Below are 17,137 nucleotides of genomic sequence, written 5' to 3' on the forward strand. Positions count from 1 at the left end.
TTTGCTCTTCACAGTGGAGTGACAGCACGCTAGGGCATGTCCTGGCTTAAATGGCAAGATACTGAGAGGCACCCTTGCTGGACTGACAGCACCCTGGTAGCAATCCTCACTGAGGGGCGTGTAGTTGAAACTGATCACCTAAGACAGGTGTATTGTCAGTCCTCTCCACCACTATGGTGTGGGAATAGCATGCTTAGGAGGCCTTTACTGACTCCCTGGCCTCTGACTCTATTTGAGGTGACCTGCAAACAATTTTGCACGGTTTTTATCAATTGCTCATCTGTGCTGATTTTAGTGACTGCAAACCCTGGTATGTGAATCTCTATAAAACAAAAAGTAATCAGTAAGCCCCGACCAATTTCTTCAGTATTAAACTCTATCTAGGAAAAATGTATTTAAAATGCAAAAGTTTATATCACTTGCGAGTACTATCTAACTTTGTAGGAAATGTTCTTGATAAAAGGTATCTTTATAAAAAAAAGTTGTCTAAGCGTTAAGCCTGTTCGGGCCGTGACTTCAAAGAGTCTCATGAGTTCTCTGTAGAAGCAAACACCTATCTCTGCCTCTGCCCTAGAGGCTTCTGAACCCTCCTGCCACAGGAGGCACATTCCACAGGCTCAGGCATTGCAGTATTCTAGTTATAACCGGCCCACTGGGTTTTGTTCAAGCGTGGCAATGTTTAGCTCTGCTGCAGTGCTTCCTCAACTCCCCAGCCACACGAGAGGCCTTCTTCAGGGCAAAGCAAGCTTCCCTGGCTGGATCGGTGCCCCCATATTCCTGTGGCCCATCAAGGGATTAGCATCACTTGCCTTACTAGCATCACTAGCTTCACTAACATCCCTATAATCACTAACATCACTAACATCACTAGTCGTAGGAACAACTTTATGGACCAAGGGGTTCCAGGCTTTGCTTTAGGCAGACAGTTTTTTTGACCATTCAGTCAGTTCATATCAGCAAACAGGACTAAAGTTCCCAGGATGCCACTCCCCATATTATGCAGTAGCCGGATTAGTTTCTATGGTTTGGACATGGTGTCAGGCAAGAAAAATCCCATCCCTCCATTCCTTTCACTGTACACAGTGATGGCGAACCTCTTGGTCACTTGTACCGAGCTCTCTCTGCCGCCTGAAGCTACACCAGGTTGACCGAGGCTTCGATTTACATTTTTCATATTTACGTCTTCATCCTCTTCACCCTCCTTTATATGGACCCAAAAGCCCGCCTGTGTCCTCCAGGCCAAAAGAGTGAAGATGCTACAAGAACCTTTCAGAAGCAGAGGGGACCTGTGAGACTCGGGGATAATCTCCTCTCCCCATCCTGTCATTTGTGTGGCCTCACTTCCTCGGCAGTGATGGCTGTTGGATCAGCTTCCAGGATGGATGAACAAGGGGTGAATTTGGAAGGCACTTAGTAATGTGAATGTCAGTTCTTAAGCACTCAGCTGGGATTAGTCATGCTATATTAAATATGACTAAATACATTTAAGACCTACTGAGATATAGCTCATAAAAGTCTCAGTTAACTTTCATACTTTCATGCCTTTTGGCTGCAATTGTGGTTTTGATAGCCTCTCTAATCCAATGTCAGTGAAAGTTTTAATCTACCTGATACATTTTTTAAATATACTCTAGACCATTGCTGCTGAAACTATGCACTTTTAAAAGTATGTTACATTTTAAGGTGCATGTGGGGAACATTTTACTTTCACTCCTGCCCCACATAGCTGCACGTTACACAGCTATGTGTAGTCTCTGCTCATTGCTAGTAGGTTTATAGCAGTTTCAGGTATGATAGCTTTTGAATAATTAGTTGCCCTTTAAGCAGAGCACATGTGACTGGATTCCTATAAGGTCTTGGAGCTACTATAGTTGGTCAAATCATGTGATCGGAGAGAACATTTTGAAATAAGGCAAAGTGATGACAGTAGCTGTCATACTGTTCTCCACAATTAACCAAGGAGTTGAGCTGCTTTGGAAAGAACTTCAGGGTTTGACCTCTCTAGGTTCTGGTAATTCTACCTCTTTCACACACACACTATTATGGCTAGTTTCCAAGGAGATTTCCATGACTGCATCATTCTATTCTGCATTTATCTTTTCCCTGTTGCCTGTCGTTGTATCCCTCCGACTCCCTTTGGGAATGAAACATCCGTGCCATCAATGCAGAGTTGGCGTCATCCAAAAAGTGCGGCCTACATCCTGCAGAGCGCCATACACCATCACTGCAGGGTCGAGAAGAAGGAGGGACAAACAAGGAAATCTTACATTCTAGGGAACCGCTTTTCTATCATTCTCTATCAGCCCCAAAGTAAGTCATGAGTCAAGGGGTTCCTAGCACTGGGGCTGCCTCCAGATTGCATACACAAAGGTCTCTACTGGAGGAGCATTCAGAGAAATCTGTTGGAACCTATGGGGTCAAGTACAGCAAGGCTCTTTTTGCACATCCCTCAGCACTTAAGCAGTGCCATGTCACATGGCAGTGTCACTTGCAGCCTTTTTAGCATTTTCACATTTGTCTCAGTTGAGGTAATTCACTACCCTGGATCACTCTGTCCAAGGTAATGAAGCATCCTTCTATTGGTGCTTGTGTGCAGAGGTTAGTACAAGTCACCCATCTATGTGTTTAGTTCAAAACCCTATAGGAGCACTAAAACCAGGCATTGTATACATCAACCAATCAACTACTGACAATGTTGTATCTAAGTTCAAACACAATATGGATACAGCAGTCCATAGCGTGTTCTAGAGATTCCCTACGCACTACGCATCCTAACTTCTCATTACACTGTGTACAGTAAAGTTCTATCTGTGATCTGGTGGGCAAACAACCTTATAATCTGAGTAAAAATGCCTACACCTGTAACATTGGAAAATTGCCACTGGAAGCCTTGCAGCTTGGAGTTGCTACCTACTAGCACCAAAGGAACTAACACCCATGATAGGCAACCTTTTTCACATGCCTCTCTGCTCTGACTCAGATCTTCCTACCCTGCATCCCTATCATTTTCATTTCTGCATTGCAGTCACATTAATTGCTCTAAACCATACTGGGGACCCTTGCATGAAGGAAATCCACTACAGGAGAGGACTCAATTCTCCAGCTGCCCCAAGGGAGGGATTCTCTTGACCAATGTCCAAACTTAATAGTTCCCTTCTACCACTGATGTGATAAGCTTATCAGGGTATTTAAGTCTTGGTCTGTCTACATCCCTTCCAATGTGCTTCTGGTATCTTCTCTACCTGGGCCTTTTCCTCTTATCTCTTTTCCTCTAGGGCCTGGTGCGTTTCTGCAGCAACCATTGTACATTTTCCCTTATACACCAGAGTCTCCCTCTTGTTTATCTTCTTCTTTACTTTGCCTGTTCTTCATGTTGCCTCTTCTCCTCTTTACCTTTTCTCCTTTGTGTTCTCTCCTTATGTATCCCAGTGTTTGGCCAAAAAGAATTTGAATAAGACCCTGACATACAGAAGATTACACCAAAAGATAGACTGTCTATGTTCTGCGTTAGTTCGCATCCCCAATATTGCACTCTGCCTGCCTTCTAAACTTTCAGCTAGGCCTGGGCGGAACATGCAGAAGTTCACTCTCTGGAATCATTCGGAGCTGCGTAAATTCTCTGCGAGATTCCCCGGAGTTCTGCCAAAAGGAACCAAAAGGCATGTTGTGCTTCTTATGTTCCGATTTTAGCTCCAGTAGGACGTTCTGTGCTGAGAAAAATCAGTGCCAATGGCACCAAAATATTTTTGACTTTGTTTTTCTACTACTACGTGGGAAGGAGTCCCCTGACTGCTCACAACTACCCGTGTTTGTAAAATCTTGCCAGAAGTCCTCTCAGTGACTAGAAATTGTACTAGGATATGCCAAATCTCACTCGCGTCGGCCACCTCACATTCTGAAGCCTTGCACTGTTCCTGTTGTCATTGTTTTGATCAAATGGGAAGAGAATCCGCCACACTGTGATTGGCAGAATTGTCTGGAACTCTACAGTACAAATTAAACAAAGTGCGAATCCATTATTTTGCTCTATATTTTTAGACTGAAATGCTTCCTCACGTCAATTTTTGGTGCAAGGATACATTTAAAGGAGAGCACAGCAACTAGGTTCACATGACATCAATCAAGTATGATTTAAATAAATGGGGCCAGATTTACCTAAAGGTGGTGGAGCGCGGTGCTGCGCCACACTTTGCAGCTCTGCGCTGCGTCACTTTAGAAAGCAGGGATGCACCGTATTTACTAAAATACGCCAAACCCCTGTGTTTCCCCCTACAAAGGCAATAAATTTAGCTGCCATTGCCAATGCAGGCATCCTTGAACCATAGTGCAAGGGTGTCTGAGTTGACAGGACTGATTGTTTATGTGCAGGAAGGCGTCCCTTCCTGCACTTAAACAATCAACGTGCTGCATAATGCAGCACACATAGAAGTACCAAATCGTCATTTTTTAATGATTGTTTATGTGCAGGAAGGCGTCCCTTCCTGCACATAAACAATCTATGTGCTGCATAATGCAGCATACATAGAAGTACCAAATCGTCATTTTTTAATGATCGTTTATGTGCAGGAAGGCGTCCCTTCCTGCACATAAACAATCTATGTGCTGCATACTGCAGCACACATAGAAGTACCAAATCGTCATTTTTTAATGATTGTTTATGTGCAGGAAGGGACACCTTTCTGCCCATAAATAATCATTCATGGCATTTTGCTCTTTCTATAGAAAAGCAGAAACGAGGAGTAATAAAAGTATTCCTCTTCATTACGCCAGGTTAACACCACCCCTTGGGGGGCGTTCATTTTTGGCGCTGCCACAGATTTACGTCTTCATGTAAAACTGGGGCAGCATTAAAAGCAATGGGTTTGCGGTGGAACAGCCACAGCAACACCCATTGCACACCCCTCTAATAGATAAAACTGCATTGGGGGGCCCATATTTACAAGGTGGCGTTAAGCCACAAAACGTTGCTTAGCTCTGCCTTGTAAATGTGGCACAGCACCACTAGAGCGTCACAAAAAGTGGTGCTAGGGCCTTGTAAATCTGGCCCGTGAAGTCTTATCCTTTTGCAACAAAATGATACATTAGAATGGCAGCTGTGAACATTTGAAACCAATGGTTTCTGCATAGCTGTCTTGCAGATTAAAATGTCGGCATTGCTGTTAAAACATAGATGTTTCGTTTACATACTAAGCACACGCTTGCAGTCAAACGGAGGTGCCATGCTTTGGAAGTGTGCATTTACCTTTGCCACCTAGTAAGTCAATGCTGGCAGCATTTTCCTTCAGTTTTTTATTTTCTTAAGGAAAATCAAAGTAAATTGTATGTTTCTTTGCAGATGACAGCTTCTGTCTTCTGTCATCTCACTTGGTTTATTTGTCATTGGAGAATCTTTCACACTCCCTTTCATCTGGTTCTTTGTTTGCTACATTATAAATTGAGGCTTCTCCAATATTGCAGAGACCAAAGTATAGCTTTGCAACTTAGTGCAAAAAGGTCATTTTCTATACATTAATATAGATATATTAAAAAACAAGCATTTGTAGTGCAATAGGTCTCGCATTTGCTTGGGTTGGAGCTATTGGCATTGTAAATTTATAACTGGACTTTTCTGCCACATAAATTGGTCAATCGTGCCTCATAATTTAGTCTTTTCATGCTATATAATTCCAGGGGACCTGCATATAGCTAAAGAACTTCCATTTACCTTCTTCCTCTATCTGCAGCAAAAATTGAAAATGTTGCCATTTAGCATCTTAATTTAAATCTGACATGCTAATTCCAATAGAATGCCACTTTAATCACCCCACCATCAGAGTTGCTGGCTGGCTAACACCATACCCCCAAAAAACAAGACAGCCACAGAGGAGAAATAAACTCGAAGGGTCACCCATACATATGTAGAGTATTCAAACAGTCATATTGCAATACGCATGTTAAGTTGGCCTGGATCATGGTCATAATTGTAATAAGGAGAGATTATTAATACATATACAACATATGATCACACTTTCGTTAAACCTGTCTTCTTTTTGTGTGAGAAATACTACAGTTGCAAATATTTACTATATATATGTGGAGTGTGTACTGTTATAATCAACAGGGAAATAGCTTGCACTCTGTTGCAAAAATATTTAAAGTAGTTCAGTGTAAATCATTTTTAAAAAACGCTCGAGTTCAGTATGTGTGATAAAATGCAGATACCTTACTGCTCTCATGTGAATCAAATGTAAGCAAAAATAACCATACTGCCATAATTGTATCTTTGTCGACTAATAACTGTAAATTTACAAGGAAAAGTATTCCAGTGTGAAAGAGATGCAAACCTAGACAGCCCATCCATTTCTTTAAAGGGAGATGTAACTCTGCTAAGTGGCCTGTCCTTTGAACATTCTACTGTTTCAGGTGGCAGACATTACAATGTCACAACTCAACTGTAATAAGTGGTTAAGTCATAGAAGAAGTGAGAAGGTGAAAAGTGATCTTATTTGCATATTACAAGTTAGCAGCAAGTTGACCACTACACTACAAGAATGGAATGAGATACAGTCATACACATGTTTTTACAGGCTTCTGTCTACTATATTGTAATACTGCCAGGTATTCTCTTGTGGATGTTTATTAATTAATAATAGTTAGGATTAATAATAATTTAACTCTCAATTGTTCTCTAGGTTGTGGAGGAACTCTGACAGATCTATCCGGAGAAATAACTTCACCAAACTATCCCGATCCCTACCCACGGAATGCGTACTGCCACTGGAACATAACCGCCACACGGAGGGTAAGAGGAGCATCCTTTGTGGGTGGGCAGCAGGTGCAAACCTACCTCTGTTTTTTGGTTCCCTCTGGGAAGCCATTTAGCTACATGAGCTGAAAGGTAGCATGAGCTATAGTATTTGTTCTTTATTTTAGCATAGGACCCTACTTCCATTGGGGGTAGAGATGAGCAGGAGAATTTACATCGGGTGAACTGACAAATAAATACAGGGAACACATAATCAGCCTAATTGTAAATAAAGTTAATACACTTCTGTTCTGAGGGAGTCTGCCCCTTTCAAGGGGGAAGGCAGGAATCATATTTGCTCAAACAGGGCCGGACTGGGAAAGAAAGTCGGCCAGTTCTCTTTACTTGCTGCTGTTTGGCAAGCCTTATCAGAAATAAAGTCCCCTATCCTTGCGACCAGGGCCTAAGCTGTGGCTTCTGCTATTGTCTCATACATATGAGTCAAACTGGGACAGAAAATAGGCCCGGGTGCCAAAAAAAGTAATCATCCTGTAGCTTAGTTAAAAAGTGGCCTACATTTGCAAATTGGGGCAATTTTGAACTTGTAAAGATAACTCTGTATGTGTTTTGCAAGATGTGGGAGATTCCATGCATTTGTACTTGGTACGGGTAATACTTCTAGTAATGATGGAGAAATCAACAGTAAAACAAAGGACACAGGACATAAACAGGCTCACAAAGAGGCAAATAAGGTCCACACAATCTGTCAGACCAGCTCTTCTGGCAATGACAGATTGTTGTATAGGCCAACCCTACCCTGCGCACGACCAAAGCTTTGCATGAATACCTGCTGTTAGTCCTCTTTCAGATACACTGTGAAAGACTTGCAGTTCTTCTTCTTTACCACTAGAGAGGAGATGTGACAAACCTTCACTAGCACCAAGGACCAAGGCGTAACCACGTCTCTTTACTTGTCTGCAATTCTACTGATTTCAAACTTACAATGCTATAGATGCATTTCGCAGTCGTTTTCAGATCGATGCATGAGTTCATCCTCTCTTGCTACTACAAAACAGACCAAAAGAAGCCTATAGATGTATGTCATTGGACGTTTGACCAGTGGCATTCCTGGGATTTTCTTTGTGAGAACAGCCCATCATATCCTTTTAGTTCCATCTCGTAGCCACCAGAGGACAGACCAAGTTTTAGAAGCTGTTCTTAATGCGACAAAGTGAAGAAAAAATAAAATCATGAAAGGACAAAACAGTAGCCTTAAAGGTTCCAGTCAGTGCATAGAAAAAAGAACAATTGTTCTCTTTACCCAGGTGCGAGGTCCCAGCGCTGCATCTTTAACAATCACCAACAATAACCATTGTAGTTCTTCTGTTCCTTTGTGCCAAGTCTGCTTGGATTTTGAGACTTGGTCCCTCATTGCAACTTGCATGAAACAGGTGGGGCCCAAACTGCATGCATTTAATGTTATCTTATCGTAACACTCGACAGTACCATGCAATTACAAGTAAATCCCCAGAATGGGGAATACCGTAGTGGACTCAGCTTTACCAGGCAAAATACTGCATGGTTTTCCCTCTTCTGTGCGGATTGATGCACACATTGGTGGCCTGGAGGGCAGGGGAGGCAAGAGGAAACGTATGGCCTGGCTAGTTGCCCAAAAAAAACTTGGGGAGGGACAGTAATAGAGGCTTTGCTGCTGTTGCAGCCAAACCGTCATAAGATTTACCAGCCAGAATTACCAGCCGGTAAAACACGGTCTGGTGTTATAGAATCTGGGGGAAATGGGTGCGTGAACTCTAGGTCAGTTGTGATAAAGTTGTGAGGCAGCGGTACCCGGGATGGGGCTACTATTGTGGCTTCATTCACTGGATGACTCCTTAATATTCTGCGCTGCAAACAAACTGGTCTTTTAAAAATTGAGAGGAGGCAAAGTGACAGAGGGTACCTATGTTACTAACTGATCTTGTTAGAAGGTCTGATCTACAATACTTTTGGTGTACGCAAGTTAGGAGAGAGGATAACCTCGAGATCTCTGCATGTATGTAATATTATGTGAAGATTATTTAGTGGAAATGCTTCTAGGAGTGGAGTAGATGGTAAAGTCAGTATATAAACTTAAGGCCTGATTTAGAACTTGGTGGATGGGTTACTCCCTCCCAATAGTGATGGATATCCTGTCAGTCGAAATCTAAAAACCATACACTATAATGGGATTTGGATTTTGGCGGACGGGATATCTGTCACCCTTGTGATGGAGTAAACTGTCCGCTGAGTTGTAAATCAGGCCCTTAGTTCCCCGCTGACATATCAAAGCGCAATTTGTGATCTCTCCAAATGGCAAAGCTGCAAGAACAAAACATGATTTGAATTTGGCCTATGATGTGTAACAGCGGCCACTTCTCTTCCCTTAGGTGATCATTTTATTTCTGGACTTTGAGTTGGAAAAGAATTACCACTGCTCCTCCGACTACCTTGAGCTGGATGGTGGACTCCACATACTCTCATACTTACCAAACAACAAATACTGTGGTGTCATCCCACACAACACCGGGATATCCTTCGGAAGCCCCGTGCAAGTGGTCTTTGTGAGTGACCTCAGTGTTCAGACGAGAGGCTTCAGACTACGCTACATAGCAGGTAGGCCGACACGAGACAGAGCAGCCTGAAAAACACAGAATGTTTTAAACGTACGATTAGAAAGGATATGAAAATATAACTGGTCAGGATATTGGTTACAAAACCATGCACTAAAACTTGGGTTGAGTATCGTGCATCAATAAGTGGCCTTGGAAAGACTCTTAAATGCATTTTGATTTTTGGGTGGGGTTTGCGCTGTAGTTGGAGGGCAAAGTCTTCATACAACAGTCTGGAGGCATTCAAGCAGGAAGTCAGTTATGTTATTCCATGTTAGGTCCTTAAGTTAAAGTCACAGCAAGTAGGTCCTGTAGGTTCTGCTGGTTGATAACTTAATCCTGAACTTTTACATAGATAACAGGTAGAAGACATACTCCTGAACTTGTACACAGATCAACAAACCAATTGAAGTGAAACTGCAAGCTTGTGGACTGTGAATACTACAGTTTGCTACCTGTAAAAGCAAAGTCTTGTTCCTCTGTGCCTACCATTTCCTTCTTTTATATATTTCTTTGTACAGATCTTTCTGTCCCTTCCTTTAAGATGTTTCTATCTACTATGAAAAGAGCGTGAGGCTGAGGTGTGTTTACATTGAGCAGTATATATCGTATAAGCCAAGTGGATTTACTTGAACCTCTTAAAGAGTAACTGAGATGGTCAGTCTTCAATGAATGCACTCATTTATTGACGTAAATAAAATGTTCGCAATAAAAAGAAGCAGAAGAAGATAGAGATGAATGAGTTTATCAATGGATACAGCATTTGTTGCCTTTGAGGGTTGGTTGTGGGGCAGCGATGCTGGGCACAGTATCTTGGGCACCACGAATAGGAACACCGCTTGGCCATTTGTAAAGCGCTCTCAATTGTCATTTAGTCCTAATTTGAAAGTGGGGTTTTGCACATCCAGTCACTCACAGTGAAATTAATAAAGGCTTTGGAAAGAGCACTCGATTCACGTTTAGCTCTTTACAGTTGATCTAGTGATTTTTATATAAATGTGCTATTCCCATCCATGAAAATGTATTAGGACTAATGGCAAATGCAAATATCTAGACTGATTGACTCATCTTTCAAAGTAACAGATAGTAATTTACCAAATTATGTTCTGCATAAAATTAAAATATGAATATTAAGACTTGTTTATACTAAAGCCTAAAATAGAACGTATATGAGCCATTTACAGATGAATAGAGAGTCACAAAGAGAGGATAACAAGGAGAACTCCTCTAAAAGGGTACTTAATACAGTGTCTGTAATATTGATTTCTAGTACTCTTACTCTGAGTCCTCCAAATTTTTGGACAAAAACTAATTCCAAATGAGAATCCTCTAATGGAATTGTATCCAAGACAGAGACAATATGTTGGAGGAAATTCCACTGGTGGATTCAGATTTTCTCCAGCAATCGAAAGATTTACCATTACAGCTTGTAAGGAAATGCCTCCTTGGCATGGTTGCCCCCTGACTTTTTGCCTTTGCTGATGCTATGTTTACAATTGAAAGTGTGCTGAGGCCTGCTAACCAGGCCCCAGCACCAGTGTTCTTTCCCTAACCTGTACTTTTGTATCCACAATTGGCAGACCCTGGCATCCAGATAAGTCCCTTGTAACTGGTACTTCTAGTACCAAGGGCCCTGATGCCAAGGAAGGTCTCTAAGGGCTGCAGCATGTCTTATGCCACCCTGGAGACCTCTCACTCAGCACAGACACACTGCTTGCCAGCTTGTGTGTGCTAGTGAGGACAAAACGAGTAAGTCGACATGGCACTCCCCTCAGGGTGCCATGCCAGCCTCTCACTGCCTATGCAGTATAGGTAAGACACCCCTCTAGCAGGCCTTACAGCCCTAAGGCAGGGTGCACTATACCATAGGTGAGGGTACCAGTGCATGAGCATGGTACCCCTACAGTGTCTAAACAAAACCTTAGACATTGTAAGTGCAGGGTAGCCATAAGAGTATATGGTCTGAGAGTTTGTCAAACACGAACTCCACAGCACCATAATGGCTACACTGAAAACTGGGAAGTTTGGTATCAAACTTCTCAGCACAATAAATGCACACTGATGCCAGTGTACATTTTATTGCAAAATACACCCCAGAGGGCACCTTAGAGGTGCCCCCTGAAACTTAACCGACTATCTGTGTAGGCTGACTAGTTCCAGCAGCCTGCCACACTAGAGACATGTTGCTGGCCCCATGGGGAGAGTGCCTTTGTCACTCTGAGGCCAGTAACAAAGCCTGCACTGGGTGGAGATGCTAACACCTCCCCCAGGCAAGAGCTGTAACACCTGGCGGTGAGCCTCAAAGGCTCACCCCTTTGTCACAGCACCGCAGGACACTCCAGCTAGTGGAGTTGCCCGCCCCCTCCGGCCCGGCCCCCACTTTTGGCGGCAAGGCCGGAGAAAATAATGAGAATAACAAGGAGGAGTCACTGGCCAGTCAGGACAGCCCCTAAGGTGTCCTGAGCTGAGGTGACTCTAACTTTTAGAAATCTTCCATCTTGCAGATGGAGGATTCCCCCAATAGGGTTAGGATTGTGACCCCCTCCCCTTAGGAGGAGGCACAAAGAGGGTGTACCCACCCTCAGGGCTAGTAGCCATTGGCTACTAACCCCCCAGACCTAAACACGCCCTTAAATTTAGTATTTAAGGGCTACCCTGAACCCTAGAAAATTAGATTCCTGCAAACTACAAGAAGAAGGACTGCCTAGCTGAAAACCCCTGCAGAGGAAGACCAGAAGACGACAACTGCCTTGGCTCCAGAAACTCACCGGCCTGTCTCCTGCCTTCCAAAGATCCTGCTCCAGCGACGCCTTCCAAAGGGACCAGCGACCTCGACATCCTCTGAGGACTGCCCCTGCTTCGAAAAGACAAGAAACTCCCGAGGACAGCGGACCTGCTCCAAGAAAGGCTGCAACTTTGTTTCCAGCAGCCTTGAAAGAACCCTGCAAGCTCCCCGCAAGAAGCGTGAGACTTGCAACACTGCACCCGGCGACCCCGACTCGGCTGGTGGAGATCCAACACCTCAGGAGGGACCCCAGGACTACTCTGATACTGTGAGTACAAAAACCTGTCCCCCCTGAGCCCCCACAGCGCCGCCTGCAGAGGGAATCCCGAGGCTTCCCCTGACCGCGACTCTCTGAAACCTAAGTCCCGACGCCTGGAACAGACCCTGCACCCGCAGCCCCCAGGACCTGAAGGACTGAACTTTCACTGGAGAAGTGACCCCCAGGAGTCCCTCTCCCTTGCCCAGGTGGAGGTTTCCCCGAGGAACCCCCCCCTTGCCTGCCTGCAGCGCTGAAGAGATCCTGTGATCTCTCATTGACTAACATTGCGAACCCGACGCTTGTTTCTACACTGCACCCGGCCGCCCCCGCGCCGCTGAGGGTGAAATTTCTGTGTGGGCTTGTGTCCCCCCCGGTGCCCTACAAAACCCCCCTGGTCTGCCCTCCGAAGACGCGGGTACTTACCTGCAAGCAGACCGGAACCGGGGCACCCCCTTCTCTCCATTCTAGCCTATGCGTTTTGGGCACCGCTTTGAACTCTGCACCTGACCGGCCCTGAGCTGCTGGTGTGGTGACTTTGGGGTTGCTCTGAACCCCCAACGGTGGGCTACCTTGGACCAAGAACTGAACCCTGTAAGTGTCTTACTTACCTGGTAAAACTAACAAAAACTTACCTCCCCCAGGAACTGTGAAAATTGCACTGTGTCCACTTTTAAAGTAGCTATTTGTCAATAACTTGAAAAGTATACATGCAATTGAAATGATTCAAAGTTCCTAATGTACTTACCTGCAATACCTTTCAAACAAGATATTACATGTTAAATTTGAACCTGTGGTTCTTAAAATAAACTAAGAAAAGATATTTTTCTATACAAAACCTATTGGCTGGATTTGTCTCTGAGTGTGTGTACCTCATTTATTGTCTATGTGTATGTACAACAAATGCTTAACACTACTCCTTGGATAAGCCTACTGCTCGACCACACTACCACAAAATAGAGCATTAGTATTATCTCTTTTTACCACTATTTTACCTCTAAGGGGAACCCTTGGACTCTGTGCATGCTATTCCTTACTTTGAAATAGCACATACAGAGCCAACTTCCTACACAGCTGTACTCTAAATCATGAATGACTAGCTTATAAAGTGCAAACAGCTCCCTGAGTTTTGGCTTTCCGGCACTGGAGAACAAGGGTCTTTGAGCAGTCTGAGAGAGAATAATTGAAGAGTAACTAAAGTGTTGTTAACAGCCGAGTTTTAAGGTGCTGACAGAAATGGGCCACCAATAGAACTTTGGGAAGATCAGGAGGTAGGTTGTACCAGCGCTTGGTAGCCAGAACTCCTAAAGAACATCTGCCAACTCTAGCACTGATCATTCAGGGTGACTATCGGACTAGCCGAAGAAGAGTTCTGCGGAGGAACACAGGGTAGAATCAGATGATACAAAACAAAAAAGGAGGGCCCTGTTTCTGTCTAGTTGTGGATGTAAATAGGATTTTCTTATGTACAAGAAGCTATTTAAGTTTATGGTGCTGAGAGGGAATTAGCTGTCAGTGTGGGATGTTCAAAATCAGTCAGGCCACCACGTTTTGCACCAACTGAAGCCTTCTCTACATATAATTTGGAGCCCCAAATAAAGAGAATTGGCTTAATCAGGTCTAGACGTGATGAGAGCTCGCACCACATCTGTTTGAGTGGATGACCGCAAGCTATCTACTTTCCGAGCGAGCACGGGAGGGAAGGCTGCAAGTTGAGACTGGCAAAATCTGAGGGCCAAAGGAGAGCTCCTGATAAAAACAGACGCTCAGATTTCTGGCCAACTTCACTGGCAGCAGAGGGGCTCCAAGCTAAAAAAAGGCCACCAAGTGTGAATTGGGACTCATGCAAAATAAGTATTTCAATCATCTCAGCATTGCTTTGCAGACAGCTTTCCTTCATCCATTTAGGTAAGGAAAGAGGTCAGGCTTTGAATTCATTTAGTGTCAGGACGGTGTTCTTTGACATGGTGACAATAAGCTGAGTTTTGTCAGCAAATGAGAGCAATTTGAAACCAAATGATTGAACTACGATGGCCAATGTGGCTATGTATATATTAAACAATACAAGCCTTAATGAGGAGCCTTGAGTGACGGTTTCCAGGATCAGAGGACCCAGGCCATGGCTAAGGAGTAATTGAATAATTCAGTAAGGATAGGGCTAAGTACTTCAGCGCCTGGACTCAAAATATGAGGGGCAGAGGACAAGCTGAGAACCATGCAGGGGTTGCTGCAGAGCCTCTCAAGTTTCACAGGTACATGCATAAGTAGCTAGCCAAGTCCAAGTTTTTTCTTTCCATTATGGGGTTTGCGGTTCTAATTTTACAAGGGGAGAGATGGGACTTCAAGTTAGAGTGTGTCAAAAATAAAAATTGGCCTGGGTAAGCTTGTCACGCATGGACCTTGCAAACTTGAGAATCCCACTGCTGGACTTACACCAAAAACTAATTTCACAGTGTTAATACCAGCCAGGTGGAGCACAGTGCAGTTACTTCTTAGAGCTATACAAGGGATCTTGTGTTAAAGGGTTAATGATACTGTGAGAAATAACTGATCTTACCCTCTTCCCTTACTACTTATTGTACCATCTTCCTGCCCCCCGGGAGGCCTGGAGGCATATGAACCGTGCCAAACAGTCGTGTTTGTCAAAATGTGGAACCCATTAACTGAAAACTTATCACCTACTGAAAATATGAACAACGCGAAAATAATCAGCCTTTTTCTTTTCTTTGCAGAGTAAAAGTATGGACAGCATCTCACATCGGACCACAAAGGTTCAAAAAACAAGATAGGTCAAGGCTTTGTCAGGCCCCAAAATGTGATAAAGTTGGTTCCAAGATATACCAAGAAATCATTTGTTTACATGTATTCTCTATTCATTTATGTTTTTTCTTGATTCTGAGTAGATATTGTAGAAAATACGAGTGTTAAACCATTTTGTTGAGTGTTATTTAAAGATGTATTGCTGCCTATATTCTTGAAAAATAAAACATGTTTTTTTTTTTTACTGAGGTGTTAGTGTTGTTTATGATAAGATATTCCACAAATAGCCGATCCACAGGGTATTCGGTTTACAAGACAATGATGGTCTATTTTGCCCAAGATAAATAAGCATGTCAAAAAAGTTTGTTTTTTGTTTGTTTGCTTCTTTTACAAATTTCGCGTTAGGCTTGGATTGAAATGATAGTTAGCACTGCCTTCCTGCCTTATTATAGACCTGTAATAGGTTATTTCTCGGAACGAGTCATACTTTTAGCAAACTTGTGTGGGCTTACAGAGTGAGCACATTTCAGGGATGCTGCTGAGAAGTCACAAACTGCAGCATACCTCTTAAGAGTTCATCATTATCCCTCCTCTCTGCTCCCCTTTCGCACCTCCTCGCCTTGTTTCTCTTTGTGCACACGTCGTACACTGTGCATCTTGAGATATCCTCGCTTCTTTTCCATTCTTCCCTTTTATTCCTTACGCCTCAAATATCTTTCTTCTTTCTTTTACACGTTTTATTCCTCTTGCCTCAATCTTCCTTACACACCGCTGCTCTTTCCACCACCTACCCTTGGCTCATGCGACATATTCCTTTATTCTCCTTTCATATCCAGGGCTCGAGTTGAGGGTGGACGCGGGTAGATGGCGTCCACCCACTTTTTTTCACAGGGTGGATGCCGTCTGCCCTGCAAAGAATGTGGGCCCCACAGAAATATGCTAAGCTTGTTCCGGTGTAATTTGTAGTCACCGGGACACATTCAGCAGCGCCTGCACGTTGTCTGCACATTCAGCAGCGCCTGCACGTTGTCTGCAGATTCAGCAGTGCCTGCACGTTGTCTGCACATTCAGCAGCGCCTGCACGTTGTCTGCACATTCAGCAGCGCCTGCACGTCCTCTGCACATTCAGCAGCGCTTGCACGTTGTCTGCACATTCAGCAGCGCCTGCACGTTGTCTGCACATTCAGCAGCGCCCGCACGTTGTCTGCACATTCAGCAGCACAGGCACGTTTTCTGCACATTCAGCAGCGCCTGCACAGTATTGCTTTTCTTCGGAGCAGAGACATGCAGGTGGGGAAGGGGCTTGTCAGATTCTTGCTGGGCCCATAACAAAGGCCGAAGTTAAAAGGCCATCAGTGCTCTTTTTGTTGAAGTATGCTGGCTAGAAGCTATTGGGAGCCTCACACCTAAAAGCAATGGAGGGGAACCAAAGGCAGGCAGCTTATCTCTTCACAGGTCCTCGAGATGGATGTTTTTATATTTGTTCAGCCACTGTCTTTATGAAATAAGCATGCACTTTAAGAATGTCAGGTGTGCTGGTCTGTCCCAGTATTTAAACAAATAATGATTTAAATACCACTATTTTGTTTTATTTCTTTTGTAGCCCTTTAGCGCTACTTACCCCTATGCAGGGTCTTTGAGCGCTTTACATCACATGTACATATGGCCGGGTATTGCCGAGGCCTCCTCCCAGCAGCAACCACTCCCCTGCACCCAAGCCTGCTTCATACTTCAGTCATACTTCTTTGGGTTTAGGAGTCATGAACCCCCAGCCATATTTTTATTGTCCACAAAACATTAATTGATTACAATCATTAAAATTATACGCAGTAACCACAATCATATTTACATGGTTTTTGATGGATGCCTAGCCTTAACAGTGTACGCTAATACATCCAAATTCATAACACTGACTAAAACAGTTCGTACCTGCATACCCAATGTTGATAGTTATGAATGAGATC

At 43.7% G+C, this 17,137-nt stretch overlaps 1 protein-coding gene across 2 annotated transcripts in view; it reads left to right on the forward strand.

Annotated features, from left to right (window-relative positions):
• The window catches only part of LOC138261114 (protein SpAN-like), a 28,230-nt gene extending 12,813 nt beyond the window's left edge, over window positions 1-15,417 (forward strand). For both annotated transcript variants that reach the window (XM_069209773.1, XM_069209774.1), the window contains 3 exons: window positions 6,672-6,781; window positions 9,151-9,376; window positions 15,146-15,417. In XM_069209773.1, coding sequence (XP_069065874.1) covers window positions 6,672-6,781; window positions 9,151-9,376; window positions 15,146-15,150 — 341 coding nt within the window. In that variant the 3' untranslated portion in view covers window positions 15,151-15,417. The remainder of the gene's footprint in view (window positions 1-6,671; window positions 6,782-9,150; window positions 9,377-15,145) is intronic.
• Window positions 15,418-17,137: the final 1,720 nt, after the last annotated feature.

The sequence above is a fragment of the Pleurodeles waltl genome, chromosome 10, assembly GCF_031143425.1.
Source record: "Pleurodeles waltl isolate 20211129_DDA chromosome 10, aPleWal1.hap1.20221129, whole genome shotgun sequence".
Lineage (NCBI taxonomy): Eukaryota > Metazoa > Chordata > Amphibia > Caudata > Salamandridae > Pleurodeles > Pleurodeles waltl.